General features: G+C 44.0%; 1 protein-coding gene across 5 annotated transcripts in view; it reads left to right on the forward strand.

The window, feature by feature from the left end:
- Nucleotides 1-16,323, forward strand: part of NDE1 (nudE neurodevelopment protein 1) — a 43,620-nt gene that overhangs the window by 1,606 nt on the left and 25,691 nt on the right. Inside the window, exons 2-5 of one of the 5 annotated variants that reach the window (XM_023728496.1) lie at nt 2,977-3,087; nt 7,394-7,471; nt 7,867-7,994; nt 12,380-12,533. In XM_023728496.1, coding sequence (XP_023584264.1) covers nt 7,909-7,994; nt 12,380-12,533 — 240 coding nt within the window. In that variant the 5' untranslated portion in view covers nt 2,977-3,087; nt 7,394-7,471; nt 7,867-7,908. Of the gene's footprint in view, nt 1-1,977; nt 1,989-2,976; nt 3,088-7,393; nt 7,472-7,866; nt 7,995-12,379; nt 12,534-16,323 lie in introns of those variants that run through there. The other 4 variants (XM_023728497.1, XM_023728495.1, XM_004373280.2 and 1 more) reach the window with 4 other exon arrangements.

Below are 16,323 nucleotides of genomic sequence, written 5' to 3' on the forward strand. Positions count from 1 at the left end.
AAGGGATTGGGTGGGCGGAATCACAGTGAGAAAGTTTTTTCCTTTGGATTTTGGTTCAGTAGAATAAAATATTCAGGAATAATAGCTACTGTTTTCTTCCCCCAAGTTTAAGCTTTTTAAAATTTCACAAGCAATATATGCTTACTAAAAAAAATAGTTTAAGGGAGAATGAAGAAAACCAAAGACACAAGGGAAAGATTAGTCCAAAGGACTAGTGGACCACAGCCTCCACCAGACTGAATCAGGTACAAGTAGATGGTGCCTGCCTACCACCACCAACTGCTCTGGCAGGGATCGCAATAGAGGGTTTCCAACAGAGCTGGAGAAAAACGTAGAACAAAATGCTAACTCAGAAAAAAAGACCAGACTTACTGGTCCGACAAAGACTGGAGAAACCCCAACAGTATGGCCCCCGGACACCCTTTTAACTCGGTACTGAAGCCACTCCTGAGGTTCACCCTTCAGCCAAAGATTAGATAGGCCCATAAAACAAAACGAGACTAAATGGGCACACCAACCCAGGGGCAAGGACGAGAAGGCAGAAGGGAACAGGAAAGCTGGTATTAGGGAACCCAAAGTCTAGAAGGGGAGAGTGTTGACATGTCATGGGGTTGGCAGCCAATGTCACAAAACAATATGTGTATTAATTGTTTAATGAGAAACTAATTTGCTCTGTAAACCTTCATCTAAAGCACAATTAAAAAAAAAAAAGTTTATACGGTGGAGAAGTGTGTCCAAGTACAAGTTCTCATCTCAGTGCTTGCTTTACCCTTATTCTGATGTGTCCTTCCAGACCCTTTTCTATTCTTGTACACAGTGAGGGAGGTGTATTTGTAACCAAAAAGGGGATCATACCCTACCTACCTTACAACTTAGTTTTTTCCTTTCTTAACATATTATGAATTTTCTTCCACATTAGTCTGTAGTAATTGTTCTTTTTGACAACTACATGGTTTCCCAGTCATGGGTTTAATCAGTCATCTGTTGATATTGAGATCTCTCCAGTTTTCTACATTAGTGATTGATGCTGTACATCCTTGAGCATATGTCCTTGCATGCCTGCCTAAGTTTTTTCGGTAGGTAGGTCATAGTAGACTTTGAAAGCACAAAGCCAGAAGCCAGACTTGCTGACTCTTGACTGAATTTGCCCCAGTGATGTCACTTCTGCAAAATGCAAAGCCTGCGTCATGGCGTAGACATCGTTGGAGCATGTGCTGACATTTGGCAACTTCTTTCTCGCCTTCCCTTTCCCTCAGGCTCTTCCATTTGTTTTCATTGGGAAGGATATGGGGTTGGGGTGGAGAAGGGTGTTGAATTAATTCCTGCTGGGTTATATGTTTGTATTGTTCCTGTCCAGCTGTGCTGGCTTTCTTCACTCAGAGGAAAGCTGAAAGAGATTGCTTTGTTTTCTTTAGTGTTTTCAAACTGGAGGCGTGTGTCTCAGGTGTGTTGCTAGATACACTTTCTGTTAGGTTATATCATAGTGTGTTGTTGGCACCTTGAGAGGTCCCTGACTCATGGTGACCCCATGCACAAGGGGATGGGACCATAGGGCTTTCATTGGCTGATTTTTAAAACATGCAAAAGAAAAAAAAAAAGTTGAGACATTTTTGTAGGAGGTATAGATCTAATTTATGCAAAATAGGTACTTTTTGAACCGCTTGTTCTTCCTTGCCTACTGTAGCAGGTATATTTGAGGTGCCCATCAGATTCGTCCACAGAGCTGCTGTGGCATGATGGCATGAAGGGTGTATTGAGAACACAAGCGAGGAGGCCAGATTCCAGCAGGGGTACTGCAGATAAAATACATGCGTGCAGCATCCCTTTTTGAGATGACCAAAACCAAGCCCATTGCCATCGAGTCGGTTCTGACTCATAGAGACCCTACAGGACAGTGTAGAACTGCCTCAGAGGGTTTCCAAGGCTGTAATCTTTATGGGGAGACCCTGGTGGCGTAGCGGTTAAGAGCTACGGCTGCTAACCAAAAGGTTGGCAATTCGAATCCACCAAGCGCCCCTTGGAAACCTTCTGGGGCAGTTCTGCTCTGTCCTTTAGGGTCACTATGAGTCGGAATTGACTTGATGGCAAGGGTTTTTTTTTTTTAATCTTTTCAGAAGCAGACTGCCACATCTTTCTTCCGCTGAGCAGCTAGTGGGCTCGAACTGTCAGCCTTTCAGTTAGCAGCCAAGCGCTTAACCACTGTGCCACTGGAGCTTCTTTTTGAAATGGTGTAAAAGCTGTATACTGACCAAGCACTGACACCTGCCTTTTAAAAGACAGTACAGACAAAATGAGCAAGTGTGAGCGTGACCTCCAGTTGCTTGGTTTGCAACCCCAGGAATACATTGGACTTGAGTTCAGAGACCCCTGTGCTTGGGTTCTGGTTTGCCTCTGCTGCCCACTTGCGTTCATGAAGGCATACAGTGCTTCTACTTCTAAGAAACTGAGTGATTGCCTTGCCTACCTACAACTCTTACAGTTGGATGGCTTAAAGAGGATAATGTTTGAAAACACTGTGTTAAGTGCTCAGCACACAGCAAATAGAAGGTGATGATGAAATTCAGTAAGTAAGGCTGGAAGAAGGGACTGTTTTCAAGTCATTTTGTCTCCTTCCTGAGACAGAGTTGTGCGTGCTAGAACTTTCTGAGACATTTTCAAATGGCGAAGGAAAAATCTTCAATTTTTGAGATCGCTGTTTCTTAACAAAGTAAGGTACAGCTGTTACTTTTTCCTTCTTTGCCACTAGCACATTTTTTCTCTTCCCCGAGGGTTGTTTTTAAAATGCAAGGGTTTTTGATTTAAATGTCATGCCTGTGGTTTTTGTTCTTTGCAGGCTGTGACCTACGTCCAGGTCTCTGCTTAGTTTTTCCCCAGTCCCTGAAGTCCAGAACCAGATTCTTCCCATCAGCCTGGTTGTAATTAGAACCTCACCCAGATGGAAGCACTTCCAAAACATCTGATTCATTTCTTTTCTAGGGATTGAGTTTTCAACCTCACTGGCCAAGATAACCATGTTTTAAGAAGCTCTTTTCTAAAGGTTGGAGCCTTGGTAGCGTGGTGGTGAAGAGCTCGGCTGCTAACCAAAAGGTCAGTAGTTCAAATCCACTAGCTGCTCCTTGGAAACTATGGGGCAGTTCTCTTCTGTCCTATAGGGTCGCTATGAGTCGAAACTGACTCACCATCAATGGGTTTTTTCTAAAGGTTACCTGTCATAAATGTATGCTATGAGGGTTATTAAACTCTAGAAACGCAACCAGATACTCTTTGTCATGTCAGCCTGGGAGAGGGAGCTCTCAACCTAGTATCCTCCTCTAACCCTTTCTCATTAACAAGATATTGCTCAGGTGCTGGGGGAGAAAGAGTTAGGAATCACTATCCTAGCCTTCTCCATCAGTTCTCTCTGATAAGTTTGTTAAGGATTTACAGATATAAGCTAACCTTCCAAGAGTCTGTTTCCTTTTTCCTCTTTTAACCTTTCTCTTTTTTCTTTCCTCAGGCCCTCCTTCCTGCCTTTCCTTGACCTCATATCCCCTTCCACCTAGTAAACAATCCTTATCTCGCCCTGTTTTCGTTTGGAGCCCTGATGGCACAGTGGTTAAGAGCTCAGCTGCTAACCAGAAGGTCGGCAGTTCGAATCTACCAGCCACTCCTTGGAAACCTTATGAGGCAGCTCTACTCTGTCCTGTGGGGTCTCTCTGAGTCAGAATCAACTCGACAGCAGTGGGTTTGGTTTTCATTTACTCAACAAGCATTTGGGGGCAGTGGTGGTTCAGTGGAAGAATTCTTGCCTTCCCTGTGGGAGATGACCTGGGTTCAATTCCCAGCCAATGCATCTCATGCTCAGCCACCACCTGACTATCAGTGGAGGCTTACTTGCATGTTGCTATGATGCCAGATAAGTTTCAGTGGAGCTTCCAGACTAAGATTAACTGGGAAGAAAGGCCTGGAGATCTACTTCTGAAAATAAGCCAGTGAAAACTCTGGACCACAATAGTCTGATCTGCAGCCGATCATGGGGATGGTGCAGGACCAGGCAGTGTTTTCTTTCCATTGTGCATGGGGTCCCCATGAGTTGGGGGCTGACTTGATTGTGGCTAACAATAACAACAAGCATTTATTGAGTGCTTTTTATATGCCAAGTACTGTTCTAGGCATTGGGGATTACAAAGGCAAGACAGAGAAGGTCCCTGTACCCAGAAACTTACGTTCCAGTGGGGAAGATAAAAACAAAACTCATAAAGTGGTGAAATAGTATGAAGTTCTTTGAATAAAACAGAACAGTTAATGTGATAACGAAGGGCTAGAGGGAATATTCAATAGGATATTCAAATAAGATCTCTTTGGGGAAGACATCTCAGTGTAGATCTGAATGGCAAGAAACCTGCTGGGCAAAGATCTGGAGGAAAAGCACTCCAGGCAGAGAGAACAGTAAGTGCAAAGGCCCTGAGGTGGGAGCAAGCTTCGTGTGTTCATGAAACAGTGAAGGCAGTGTGGCTGCAGCATACGCAAGTGCGGGGCAGCAGGGTAGGAAATATTTGGAGAAGTAGGCAGGGGACTGATTATGTTGGATGTTGTACATGATCTTTTCCCAAACCTCAGGTGTACCCCTGCCCCTCACCATGTTCATTACTGCTATTGACACTCTAGGTACTCAGCCCTTCTTTACTTTCACCAAATGAGATCATTTACTGCGTATGTTAATTAGGATTTTCTTGTGGAATAAATCCAGTTTTAACTGGTATAACCAAGAAAGAGAATTGATCAGCTCTCATAGTCTTAAATCAACTCCCAGATCTAGAGGATGGTGCCAGATCCATTTGAACTGCAGGGAATGAGAGTAGGATGGGTTTTCCCAAGGGAATATTGGGGTGCTGTTATAGAAGATAGAAGAATGGATGCAAGACTGTAAAAATCAACAAATCAACAGCTAGAAAGCATCTCTGCTTTGATAAAACTTTCAGAGAGACTGTTCCCCAGAATGGGTGAGCGGGTGGTGGGATGGCATATTTTCTCAGAATTAGGGAAGGGTGAAAAGTTAGGAGAGAAAATGTGAATACAGGTGCTAACAAATATAGAGCGATCGATAAGTGCTGTGCTTAGTGGGTGATGGTGGTTGTTAGGTGCCTTGAGTGGTTTCTGACTCTTGGTGACTCCCTTCCAGGGATCTGGAAGTGGGTGATTTTTTTCTATGTTGACATTAACGTATCTGGCCTAATTTGTATTTTTAACCAAAAATACAGCTGCTTAAAAACTGTTGGTTATATCTTGCAAAGTGATAGGTTATGTTCATTCTTTTGTCCTCATGAATATGCACAGACTGTGAGCTCCTTTGAGGAGAGGGAAGGACCCTGGATAGGTCTTATTTGGGTCCTATGAGGTGGAATCAACTCGATAGCAACAGGTTTAATGAACTTTTGACAAGCTTGGAGCCTCAAACAAAAACTCAGAAAATAAGCTATTAACACCCAAAGAGTATCTATCTGCAGGGAGTCTACAAACCATTAACCCAGCTGTTAATATAAATTTGCTTCCCTAACTTCTGCTCTGAAACATCTCGAAGGCCACAGCAGCCCAAGGCCCTTACCACTCCACCCTCTGTCCCTTCTCTTCTCGCATTGAGTTCTTCAGAATCCTGTCTGCTTCCTCTTCCTCACTTCCCAGTTACTCCTCCACCCAGTTTATTCCCCTGCTCCACTGTCGAAACCATGCTTGCTCATATCACCAAACCCAAACCCAAACCCATTGCTGTCGAGTCAATTCTGGCTCATAGCCACTCTACAGGACAGGCTAGAACTGCCCCATAGGGTTTCCAAGGCTGTCATCTTTACAGAAGCAGACTGCCACGTCTTTCTCCTTTGGAGCCGCTGGTGGGTTCCAACTGCCGAGCCTTCAGTTAGCAGGCGAACACTTAACCATATGCCACCAGGGCTCTTCTCAGATCACCAGTGACCGACATTTCCCCAAGTCTCACAGATACTTTCCAGTTCTTATCTTAGCAGTTTCTCGGCTGCATCCTTGATACTGTAAAACGCTCCCCTTTTGTCTCCTGGAAGCTCCCAGGGTAGCTTTCTCTTCCTGGTTCTCATCTCTCTCACTCTGTTTCTTATTTGCTGCTTTGATTGCTGTTTCTTTCTCTGCCCACCTTTCAAATATTGGCATTCCTCACAGATCCTTAAATTAGTTCTCTTTCAATTCTCAAATGGTTCCATCACTGAACTTGGGACTCCCAAATCTGTATTGCTAGCCCAGACTTCATTCCTGAGTTTCAGATGAAATACTACATCTGGCTGTGCTGTGGGCATGTCACGCTAAAAATGTCCAGAGCTAGGTTCATTATCTTCCCCTCATTGGTTTTCCTTCTGATATGCTTCATCCCTGGGGATGGGGATGGGGTGGTGCACCCAGTTACCTAAGCTAGAACCCCAGGAGATGCCCTTGCCTCTTTTTTGTCCTTCTCCCCCCAAATGTAATACATCACCAGATCCTGGTAGTTTTGTCTCCTAAATACTTTTGGGATTCATTTCTTCTGCTTCCATCCACATTTCTACTTCCTAATTCAGGCCCCTTTCCTTTCTTTCCTGGATTGCTGCAAAAGCCTTAGCCTTGTCCCTCCCCTGCCCAGCCACTGCCTGGAGTGAGCTATATAAGCAAAACCCAGCATGTCACTCTCCTCAACATTTTCCCGTGGCTCCCCGATGCCGCTCAGTTCCTCAGCGGGTCAGACGGCCCTCGGCCCTCATTGATTCAGCCCCTCTGTTTGAACCTGCCCAGCTCTGGCTCTTTCCTCTCCCCTCCTCAACTTTAAACCCCAACCTGCCAGGCTTGCTCCGGCTGCCCCACAGGCCTGACTGCTCTCGCTTCCTCCCTCTGCCTAGCGTGCGCTTTCCCCACCTTTCACCCGCCTTCGCATTCAGGCTCACTAGGCTGCAGCTCAAGGCATCACTCTTGTCTAGGAAGCCTTCCTTGACTCTCAGGTTGGGTTCAAAAAAACCAAACCTATTGCTGTTGAGCAAGTTTTGACTGACGGCAACCCCTTGTGTGCAGTCAGACTGCACTCCGTAGGGTTTTCAAGGCTGCAGCCTTTCAGAAGCAGTTCACCAGGCTTTTCTTTTGAGACACTTCTTGGTGTGTTCGAATGGCAAACCTTTCGGTTCGTAGTCTAGCCACCCAGGGACTCACACAGGTTGAGTTCTGGACCTGTGAGGTGATAGACGTGTTTATCTTCCTTGTGGTTGTGGTTTCTCAGGTGTATACATATGCTAAACCTCACCAAATTGTACGCTGTAAATATGTGCAATTTACTGTATGTCAATGTCCTGTGGGTATTCCTATTGCTCTACTCACCATGTAGTTTTATAATCATTTACATTGTTATTCATATCTCCCCCACCAGACTGAGAGCTCCCTTGCGGGGAGGGAGAACCTTGGAGGCAATCTTATTTGGATCCCTGGGCTTTATAATAGTTGCTTAGTAAGTATTTGTGGAGTGATGTGTACATAAGCCTTGATACTAATCCATAGTTTATAACAGGTGATGGGCCGTGTTTTGTTTGGGTTTTGTTTTAGCTTTTTGGCAATGTTTTATCATTTAATCTAGCATAACATTTGGGGATTTTTTTTTTTTTCCATTAAAGAACAGCTATTTAGCACACTGGTTAAGCGCTCGGCTGCTAACTGAAAGGTCAGCAGTTTGAACCCACCAGCTGCTCCGGGGGAGAAAGATGTAGCAGTCTGCTTCCAGAAAAATTACAGCCTTGGAAACTCTACGGGGGCAGTTCTACCCTGTCCTATAGAGTCACTATGACTTGGAATCGACTCGACACCAACAGGTTTTTTGGGTAATAATTTTAAAACCTCTTCTCATAGACACCATGCCATAAGAAGAGTAGATCTCTTCCCTGTTTCACAATGGAGGACTCTGGAAAGAAGACTTTCAGCTCTGAGGAGGAAGAAGCTAACTACTGGAAAGATCTGGCTATGACCTACAAGCAGAGGTCAGTTCTCCAAAGTCCCCTCTGCTGTTTCTTCCTGTGATGATAGAAGCAACCATTTAAGCTGGGCACCATTCAGGGCTTGACATACATTCTAAGTTAATCTCACAAGCTCCTGTGAAGAAACTGTTATCACCTCATTTTACAGATGAGGAAACCATGCCCAAGGCCACAAAGCTGGAAAGTGGCAGAGCTAGAATTTGAACTGCAAAGCCTGTGCTCCTAGCCATGATACTATGCTTCTTCCCGTCTTATTTTCTGGTAGGGTTTTGTCAGTTCCCAGATTCCATATCTGGTCAGTCCTTAGTGTACGGGGAACGAACTTTTCCCTGTGCCTGGAAAATAGATGGTGCTGGAAAGGAACAACCACAACTGGTGTTTTAGTACCCGTACCTGGGAGTAGTGGCTGTGCATGCGTGTGTTCAGCATTGTTTCTTTTGCTCTCTCATGGACTCTATAATCTATACATGAAGGTCTTATTCTAGTCCTTCTAATTTCTTTATATTTAGTTTGACTTAAAGATAATTAGTATTTTAAAAAAATGACCCTTGGACTTATTTATTTTCAGAAAAAATAATCAAGTTATTTTTATTTAAAAGAAAAGTAAGTTTGGGTGGTTTATCAATAGAATAAATGAATAGATTTTAGTATATTTATATGGCTGAATTCTATACAGCAATAAAATAAAATGAATTCTGTAGCATAGTTGAATCTCAGAAAACATAATGTCGAGTGAAAGAAACCAGATATGAAAAGAATATATAGAATGTGATTACATTGATCTAAACCGCCAATTAACAAAGGACTAATGGACCACAACTACCACGGCCTCCATCAGACTGAATCCAGTACAGCTACATGGTGCCTCGCTGCCACCACTGACTGCTCTAACAGGGATCACAACAGAGGGTCCCAGACAGAGCTGGAGAAAAATGTAGAATAAAATTCTAACACAAAAAAAGACCAGACTTACTGGCCTGACAGAGACTGGAGAAACTCTGAGAGTATGGCCCTGGACACCCTTTTAGCTCAGTAATGAAGTCACTCCTGAGGTTCACCCTTCATCCAAAGATTAGACAGCCCCATAAAACAGACAAGACTAATGGGGCACAACAGCCCAAGGGCAAGGACTAGAAGGCAGGAGGGGACGGGAAAGCTAATAATAGGGAACCCAAGGTCAAGAAGGGGAGAGTGTTGACATGTCTTGGGGTTGTTAACCAATGTCATAAAACAATATGTGTACTAACTGTTCAATGAGAAGCTAGTTCTGTAAAGCTTCATCTAAAGTACAATTAAAAAAAATTTCAAAGTAAGCGAAACTCAACCATGTTGTTTAGGAATGTGCACAGAGTTAGTAAAACTAAAGAAGAAAAAAAAACAAACTGAGGAGATGGTTGTCTCCAAAGTCAGGACAGAGGTCACCTCTGGTGGGGGGAGGGGCTGTAAACAGGGGCTGGATCAAAAAATGGCCCTTGACCGGAAGGCAGAAGGGGACAAGGAAGCTGGTGATAGGGAACCCAAGGTTGAGTAAGGATAGTATTGATGTGTTGTGAGATTCTTAACCACTGTCATAGGGCAACATTTGTAGTAACTGTTAAATGAGAAACTTACTTTGTTCTATAAGCCTTCATCTTAAATGAGAGTAACAGCACAATTCGAAGAGCATAGTCAGTGTCACTGAACTGTGCATGTAGACATTTTTGAAATGGTGTATCTTTGGCTATGTGTATTTTCACCAAAAATAAGGTTGAGAAGTTAGAGGGTTGACATGTTGTGGGGTTGTTAACCAATGTCATAAAACAATATGTGTACTACTGTTTCATGAGAAACTATTTGTTCTATAAGCCTTCACCTGAAGTACAATAAAAAAAAAAAAAAAAGACCCTTGGATTTTCAGGATCAACAAACTAGAAATGGTTTCTATGTGTTTACCTATTTTTGTCATTTCATTTAAGTGAGGTTGTATAGTATTTGTGATTGACTTATTCCACTCAGTGTAATGTCTTTGAGATTCATTCATGCTATAGCGTGTATCTGGACTTCATTTTTTTTTCATTGCTGAATTGTGTTCCATTTTATGTACGTACCACATTTTGTTTATCCATTCGTCTTTTGATGGGCATATGGATTGTTTCCACCATTTTGCTATTGTGAACAATGCTGCAGTGAACATAGGTGTACTGTATGACCTCCTGTATATGAAATGACAAGAATAGGTAAATATGGAGACACCAGTGGTCATTAGTGGTTACCAAGGGCAGGAGGGGGAGGGAGAGAGGGAATCATTCTCTGGGTAGTGAGCATATGTCCATGGTGATGGGAAGATTGGCATTGATTAAGGGTAATGGTTATACAACTTGACTGATGTAACTGGTATCATTACGTTGTACAACAGAAAAAGGGCAAAACGGCTAATGTTGTATTATATATAAATTTGCAACAGCAACCAAAAAAAAGAGGCTGCAGTTGGCTGATGCTACTTAGGTACAACCAAACACCTCATGGGCTCATGGGATTAGTTCTCTTAGTTCGAAGGATTAGAGTCATGGTTTCATGGGACTGTCTAGTCAATTGGCCTAACATCGTTTTTAAAGTTTCTGTTCTACCTCCTAGTTCAGTGAGTAGTGCCTGGGATCTTGAAAGCTTGCCAGCAGCCATCCAAGATATGGTTATTCTCTATTAGCCTGGAGCAGCAGAGGAAGAAGGTGACCAGGAGTAGGAGAAGGAAGTGGATTGCAGGTCTAACTGCCTACATGAACTACTGTCTTCTTTGTCATGAGACCAGAAGAACTGGATGGTGCCCAGCTTCCAGCACTAAACATTTTGATCAAGGACTCAGTAGATGAATCCTGATCAAAAGGGGAAAAAAAGTAGAACAGCATTTCCAATTCTTACAGAATCCAGACCTACTGGATCCATGGAGAAATCCCTGAACCTATTGCCCTGAGAAAATCTTTAAAGTTTGAACTGAAGCTATCTCCTGAAGTCGTCTTTAAACAACAGTGTAGCTAAATTAGTAAAAAATGTTTGCTTGAGCATTGCATTCCTTTAAAGAATTATTTACATGAGATCAAATTAAAAAATTATTTATATGAGATCAAATTGACAACAGTAACTAGAACATAGATGAGAAGTTTAAAACGAAAATCCATTGCCGTCGAGTCAATTCCAACTCATAGCGACCCTATAGGACAGGGTAGAACTTCCCCATAGGGTTTCCAAGGCTGTAGTCTTTAGGGAAGCAGACTGCCACATCTTTCTCCCACAGAGCAGCTGGTGGGTTCGAACCACCAACCTTTCCGTTAGCAGCCAAATGCTTAACCACTGCGCCACTAGGGCTCCTTAGATGAGAAGTTTACCCACTGCCATTGAGTCGATTCTGACTCATAGTGACTCTGTAGGACAGAGTAGAACTGCCCCATAGGGTTTCCAAGGCTGTAATCTTTACAGAAGCACACTGCCACTTCTTTCTCCTGTGGAGCAGCTGGTGGGTTTGAACTGCCAGCCTTTTGGTTAGCTACCAAGCACTTTAACCACTGTGCCACCAGAGCTCCTAGATGACAAGTTTAGGGGATAGTAAATATAAGTCAATAGTGGTGAAAGAATATGGGTAGAAATAGCGAGAATGATGACACCGTGTGAAGAATGTAACCAGTTTCATTGAAATGTACGTGTAGAAATTGTTGAATGGATGCATATTCTGCTGTGTATATTTTCACTAAAAAAGAGGGAACTAGAAATGAGGGCTTGGGATGGGCAGCAGATTCTAGTGATATAATAAGTGAACATTTAGATTATTTCTTATTTCTAGAGATTTAATTATGAATAAGGAGTTCTGGGATGGTGCAAATGGTTATGTGCTTGGCTGTTAGCTAAAAAGGTTGGAGGTTCAAGTCCACCCAGAGGCACCTTGGAAGAAAATCCTGGTGATCTGCTTTTGGAAAATCAGCCATTGAAATCCCTATAGAGCACAGTTCTACACTAACACATGTTGGGTTGCCATAAGTCGGCATTGACAGCAACTGGCTTTTTACTTTAAAAAAAATCTGCAGAGGATGCAAAATCCAAAGTGTGTTTACTACATATTGGGCTCAAAAAGTGTATGTTGAATGAATAAATTAATGAATAGTGAATTGGTTAAGAAATGGCTTTGGAGTCAGGCAAAACTGGGTTTAGGTCCCAACTCTGTTTCCTACTACTTGTGTGATCTTTAGACAAGTCAGTCATCTTGTCTCAGCCTCACCTTCTCATCTGTAAAATGGGGATGATGATGGATGGTTTCAGCCTCAGAAGGTAGTTGAATGAAGAGATGATCCACATTAGAGGCACGTTGCCCAGCACACCTAAGTACTCAATAAATGATTTTATGTTTGGGAATTCTGCTATAGGGCAGAGAATACTCAAGAAGAACTGCGAGAATTCCAAGAGGGAAGCCGAGAATATGAAGCTGAATTGGAGACACAGCTGCAACAAATGGAAACCAGGAACAGGGACCTCCTGTCAGAAAATAACCGCCTCCGGTTGGAGCTAGAAAGCATCAAGGTGAGGGGGCAGAAGGCAGTGGACGCAGGCAGAGACAGGTTTCCACCATGGACGTGCGCTGTGGTCGGACAGCTCTGTAGAGGGAGGGGCTGTGCCTCTGGGCTCACTCCCACCTACAGGGTGGTGGATGGAGGTGGGAGTCGGGCTCTTTACAGCCTGTGATGGCAGGGGCTGTGAGAAGCAAGTCACGCACGTGTTGCCGCAGCTTTGTCTACAAGGTAAGTGGAAGGCAGGCATTTTCAGAGTATGGAATGTTACTAGAATTGTTGATCATTGTAGGGGTTTTTAAACTTAAATTTAATTAAATTTACATAAATCGAAAATTTAGTTTCTCAGTCGCACTAGCCACATTTTAGGTGCTCAGTAGCCACATGTGGCGAGTGGGTATCGGCATGGGACCGAGGGATTATAGAACATTTCCATTATCCCAGAAAGCTATGTTGGACAGTGCTGGTCTAGAGCAGGTTTCTCAGCATTTATTCACATTTGTGACTGGAGCACTCTCCATTTTAGAGGGCTGTCTTGTGCATTCTAAGATGTTTAGTAGCATCCCTAGCCTTTACCTACTAGATGTCAATAGCACCCCCTATCATGGTGTAGTGGTTAAGTGCTTCGGCTGGTAACCAAAAGGTCGGCAGTTTGAATCCACCAGGCGCTCCTTGGAAACGCTGTGGGGCAGTTCTGCTCTGTCCTGTAGGGTTGCTATGAGCTGGAATCAACTCGTTGGCAACGGGATTGGTTTTTTTTTTTTTTTTTTTAATCCCAGTTGTGGCAACCAAAAATGCGTTCAGACATTGCCAAGGGTCTAGAGAACCTCTGCTCTGAAGGTAAAGACTGGACCCTTTATATGTTCTCTAGGGTTTAGCAGCTGATCACTAAGCAGCATTGCGCCCTAGAAAACGTGGCTGTCAGCCTTGCTCCAGCCAGGAGCACCTGGCCAGCTTCATGAACATCAGATGTGCCTGAGTCGCCCCTCCCCCATTCTGATTCTCAGTAAGTCTCGGTGGGGCCCTGGCAAGGTCTGAATGCCTCTCTCTTTTTTATTTTTTAAACAAAGCTCCCAGGTGACTTTTGATTTGCAGCCGGGGGAAAGAGCAAGGCCCTGCCGTGGCTACCTGGGACTGGGTGTGGTAGAAATACCAAAGGAGCCGTGGGAAAACAGACCTAAGACCACCTCACAGGAAGTGAGGCTAAATGACGTAGTCCTGACCGTGAATCCTTCAGAGAGAGTGAGCTGCCCGGCTTGGAGAAGGCTTTCTGGAGGAGATGTGGGAACTCGAGCTGGCGTGTGAAAGTGAGGGGCATGTGTGAGAGGGGATCAGCAGTTTGGTGCCTGGACGTTGAAGAGTTAATCTGGACCAGTCTCAGACATGGACAGGAATGAGTGCTAAGTGGCCTCAGGAAGTCGGGCTTCACTAGCGCATGGGGAGATGTGGGCCCCGCGGAAGGACTGAGGATTGGGAAGTGGGGAGGGGTGAGGAAAACCCGGAAAGCTGGATGGCGGCGTTCCGACCTGATGTTGTAGGCCAGCGTTCACAAACTGGCCATCCACGGGTCGCTCTGGCCTGTGAACCGACCTTACTGTCTTTTTAATGGCTTTTCTTTTCAACGTTTTATTACGAGAGTCTTCAAGCACACAGCAAAGTTGAAAGAATTTTACCATGAACACCTGTATATTCACCCCCTCAGCTTCACCACTAGCATTCACTGTACTTACTTTTTATTATGTATCTGTCCATCCATCAGTCCGTCGTTTTTTCTTGATATATTTCAAACTAAATTGCAGACATCTGTGTGCAGTTGTTATTGTTAGCTGCTGTCGAGACATCTGTGTAATCCCCCTGCATACTTCAGCCTGCCTGTCGTTAACTGGCGCGCAGTGGTTAGTTTTTTCTTTTGATAGTAAAATTTACATCTTCACTGTTTTTTTACTTTTAATGTTTAATATCAACATTTAAAAGTTGTGAGGTTTCCCTTAAAAATCTGCATTTCTGACTTCCCGTGAGAATCGGAAGAGCTGGCCACACCAGACAGCAGTCTTCCCCAGCCATACAATGTTGAGTAGTGGTGGCTGAGACAGAGCAAGTGTCCTCTCGTTTGACACAGTCCCCACTGTCCCCTCCCTCGCTCACCTCCCTGACACTGCGGCCTCTGACAGCCCCTTGCTGTCCTTACCCCAGCACCTGGCTCACTTCACTTATTTTGTTATCAGCCTGACCCCTGCAGGCACGAGAATTTGACCCTGCTATGGGCTATGAGGAATCCTAGGCCTCAAATTGAGGGAACGCAGTGATGGAAAGCTGTGTGGGATGAAGGTCAGTGGTGTGATTGACAGCTTAGAGAGGATAGGATGCTCTTAATGGATGCTGAATAAGTGGCAAGCAGTTACTAAGTAATGAACTGCTTTAAGCCTGAACCCTAGAGCCTGCAGAAGACCTTCACTACAACCACCTGGCAGATGCGTGCAGCCCAGAGCAAAGGGCAGGGGGAGGAAATATCTTGGAATAAAGAGTACACTGCCACCAGCACATATTTGTTAGTCACCTAAGAGAAACATATTCAGCTCAGATAGACTTCATGCCAACTGGCTTATTCATCACCCGTTGAATAAGAAAGCTTGTAAGGCATCAAACAGAGTGTCTATTGATACTTCCATCAGCTGACATCTTATTATAATTAGCCCCAAATGAAAGCACAGCATTTCAGCAACAGCTTTTCATGTCCCCAAGTTGAAAGGGGATCATTTGAGTCCACATGCAGGCCTAGAAGCCCGTTAACTGCATCCTCTTGGAACCTGCATTTAAATTTAGGTGAATGGTCTAGGAGCCTGTATCCTGTTTTATCTGGAGATGCCTCCAAATCAAGGGTGTGAGGTGATCACAGCCACACCTGGGAGTTTGCTGTGCAGCCTCCCTGGCTGGTCGGCCTCTGCTTGCCCAAGCGGAGACGTTCTGCTCACAGCCAGGAAACTGAGCACCAACAGGGACCCAGCAGCCTGGGGGTGCAGGATGGCCTCCTGTGCTCACCCTGTCAGTAATCTGTTTGTTCTCAGACATTCTTTCACGGTGACTCTCACCACGCCTCTCCGGCCTAGCCATGGTGACATCACCCCAGTGCATCCAGACTGTTTCTAACAACACCTTTGTTTACAAGGTGCAGGAAAGAAGAGGTTTCCTTTTTTTTTTTTAACTTTCAAATTAAACCCTCAGCTTTTTCCTTTGGGAAGTGAGTGTTTTATATTTGTAGACTCTAGGAAAGGTGTTTGATGAAGCAAAGTAATTTGAAAGAAGACCAGGAGCAGAATTGAAAGAGTGTGTTTTCAATACCTATGTGGCCTGAATGGAAATGGTTTTAGGGCAGGTTAGCATAAATATTTTAAGAGCATGGGCTCAGGTAGCTGGGGTTTGATCTTAGTCTAGTCATTTGCTAGCAGTTGACTTTGGGCTAACTAAGCAACCGAGCCTCGGTTTCCACATCTCTGAAATGGGATTAAATGATATTACAGATGTAGTGTGTTTAGCTTGGAGGCTGGCACAGAGTAAGCGTGCAATAAATGTTAGCTGCAACAATAAAAAAAAACAAAAAACAAACCTGTTGCCGTCAAATGGATTCTGACTCATAGCGACCCTATAGGCAGCCACAAATCATTGAGAAACCGTCTGGACTATTCCTGGCCTTTGGAAAGTACTATTCAAATTATATTAAGCTTCCTTTGGTAATAAGTTTCTTCCCTCCTCCTCTATTTTTTTTTGTTTTTAAATAACCTAGAGGTCAAAAAGTTCCTTGTAAA

This window comes from Trichechus manatus, unplaced genomic scaffold, assembly GCF_000243295.1.
Source record: "Trichechus manatus latirostris isolate Lorelei unplaced genomic scaffold, TriManLat1.0 scaffold00024, whole genome shotgun sequence".
NCBI lineage: Eukaryota > Metazoa > Chordata > Mammalia > Sirenia > Trichechidae > Trichechus > Trichechus manatus.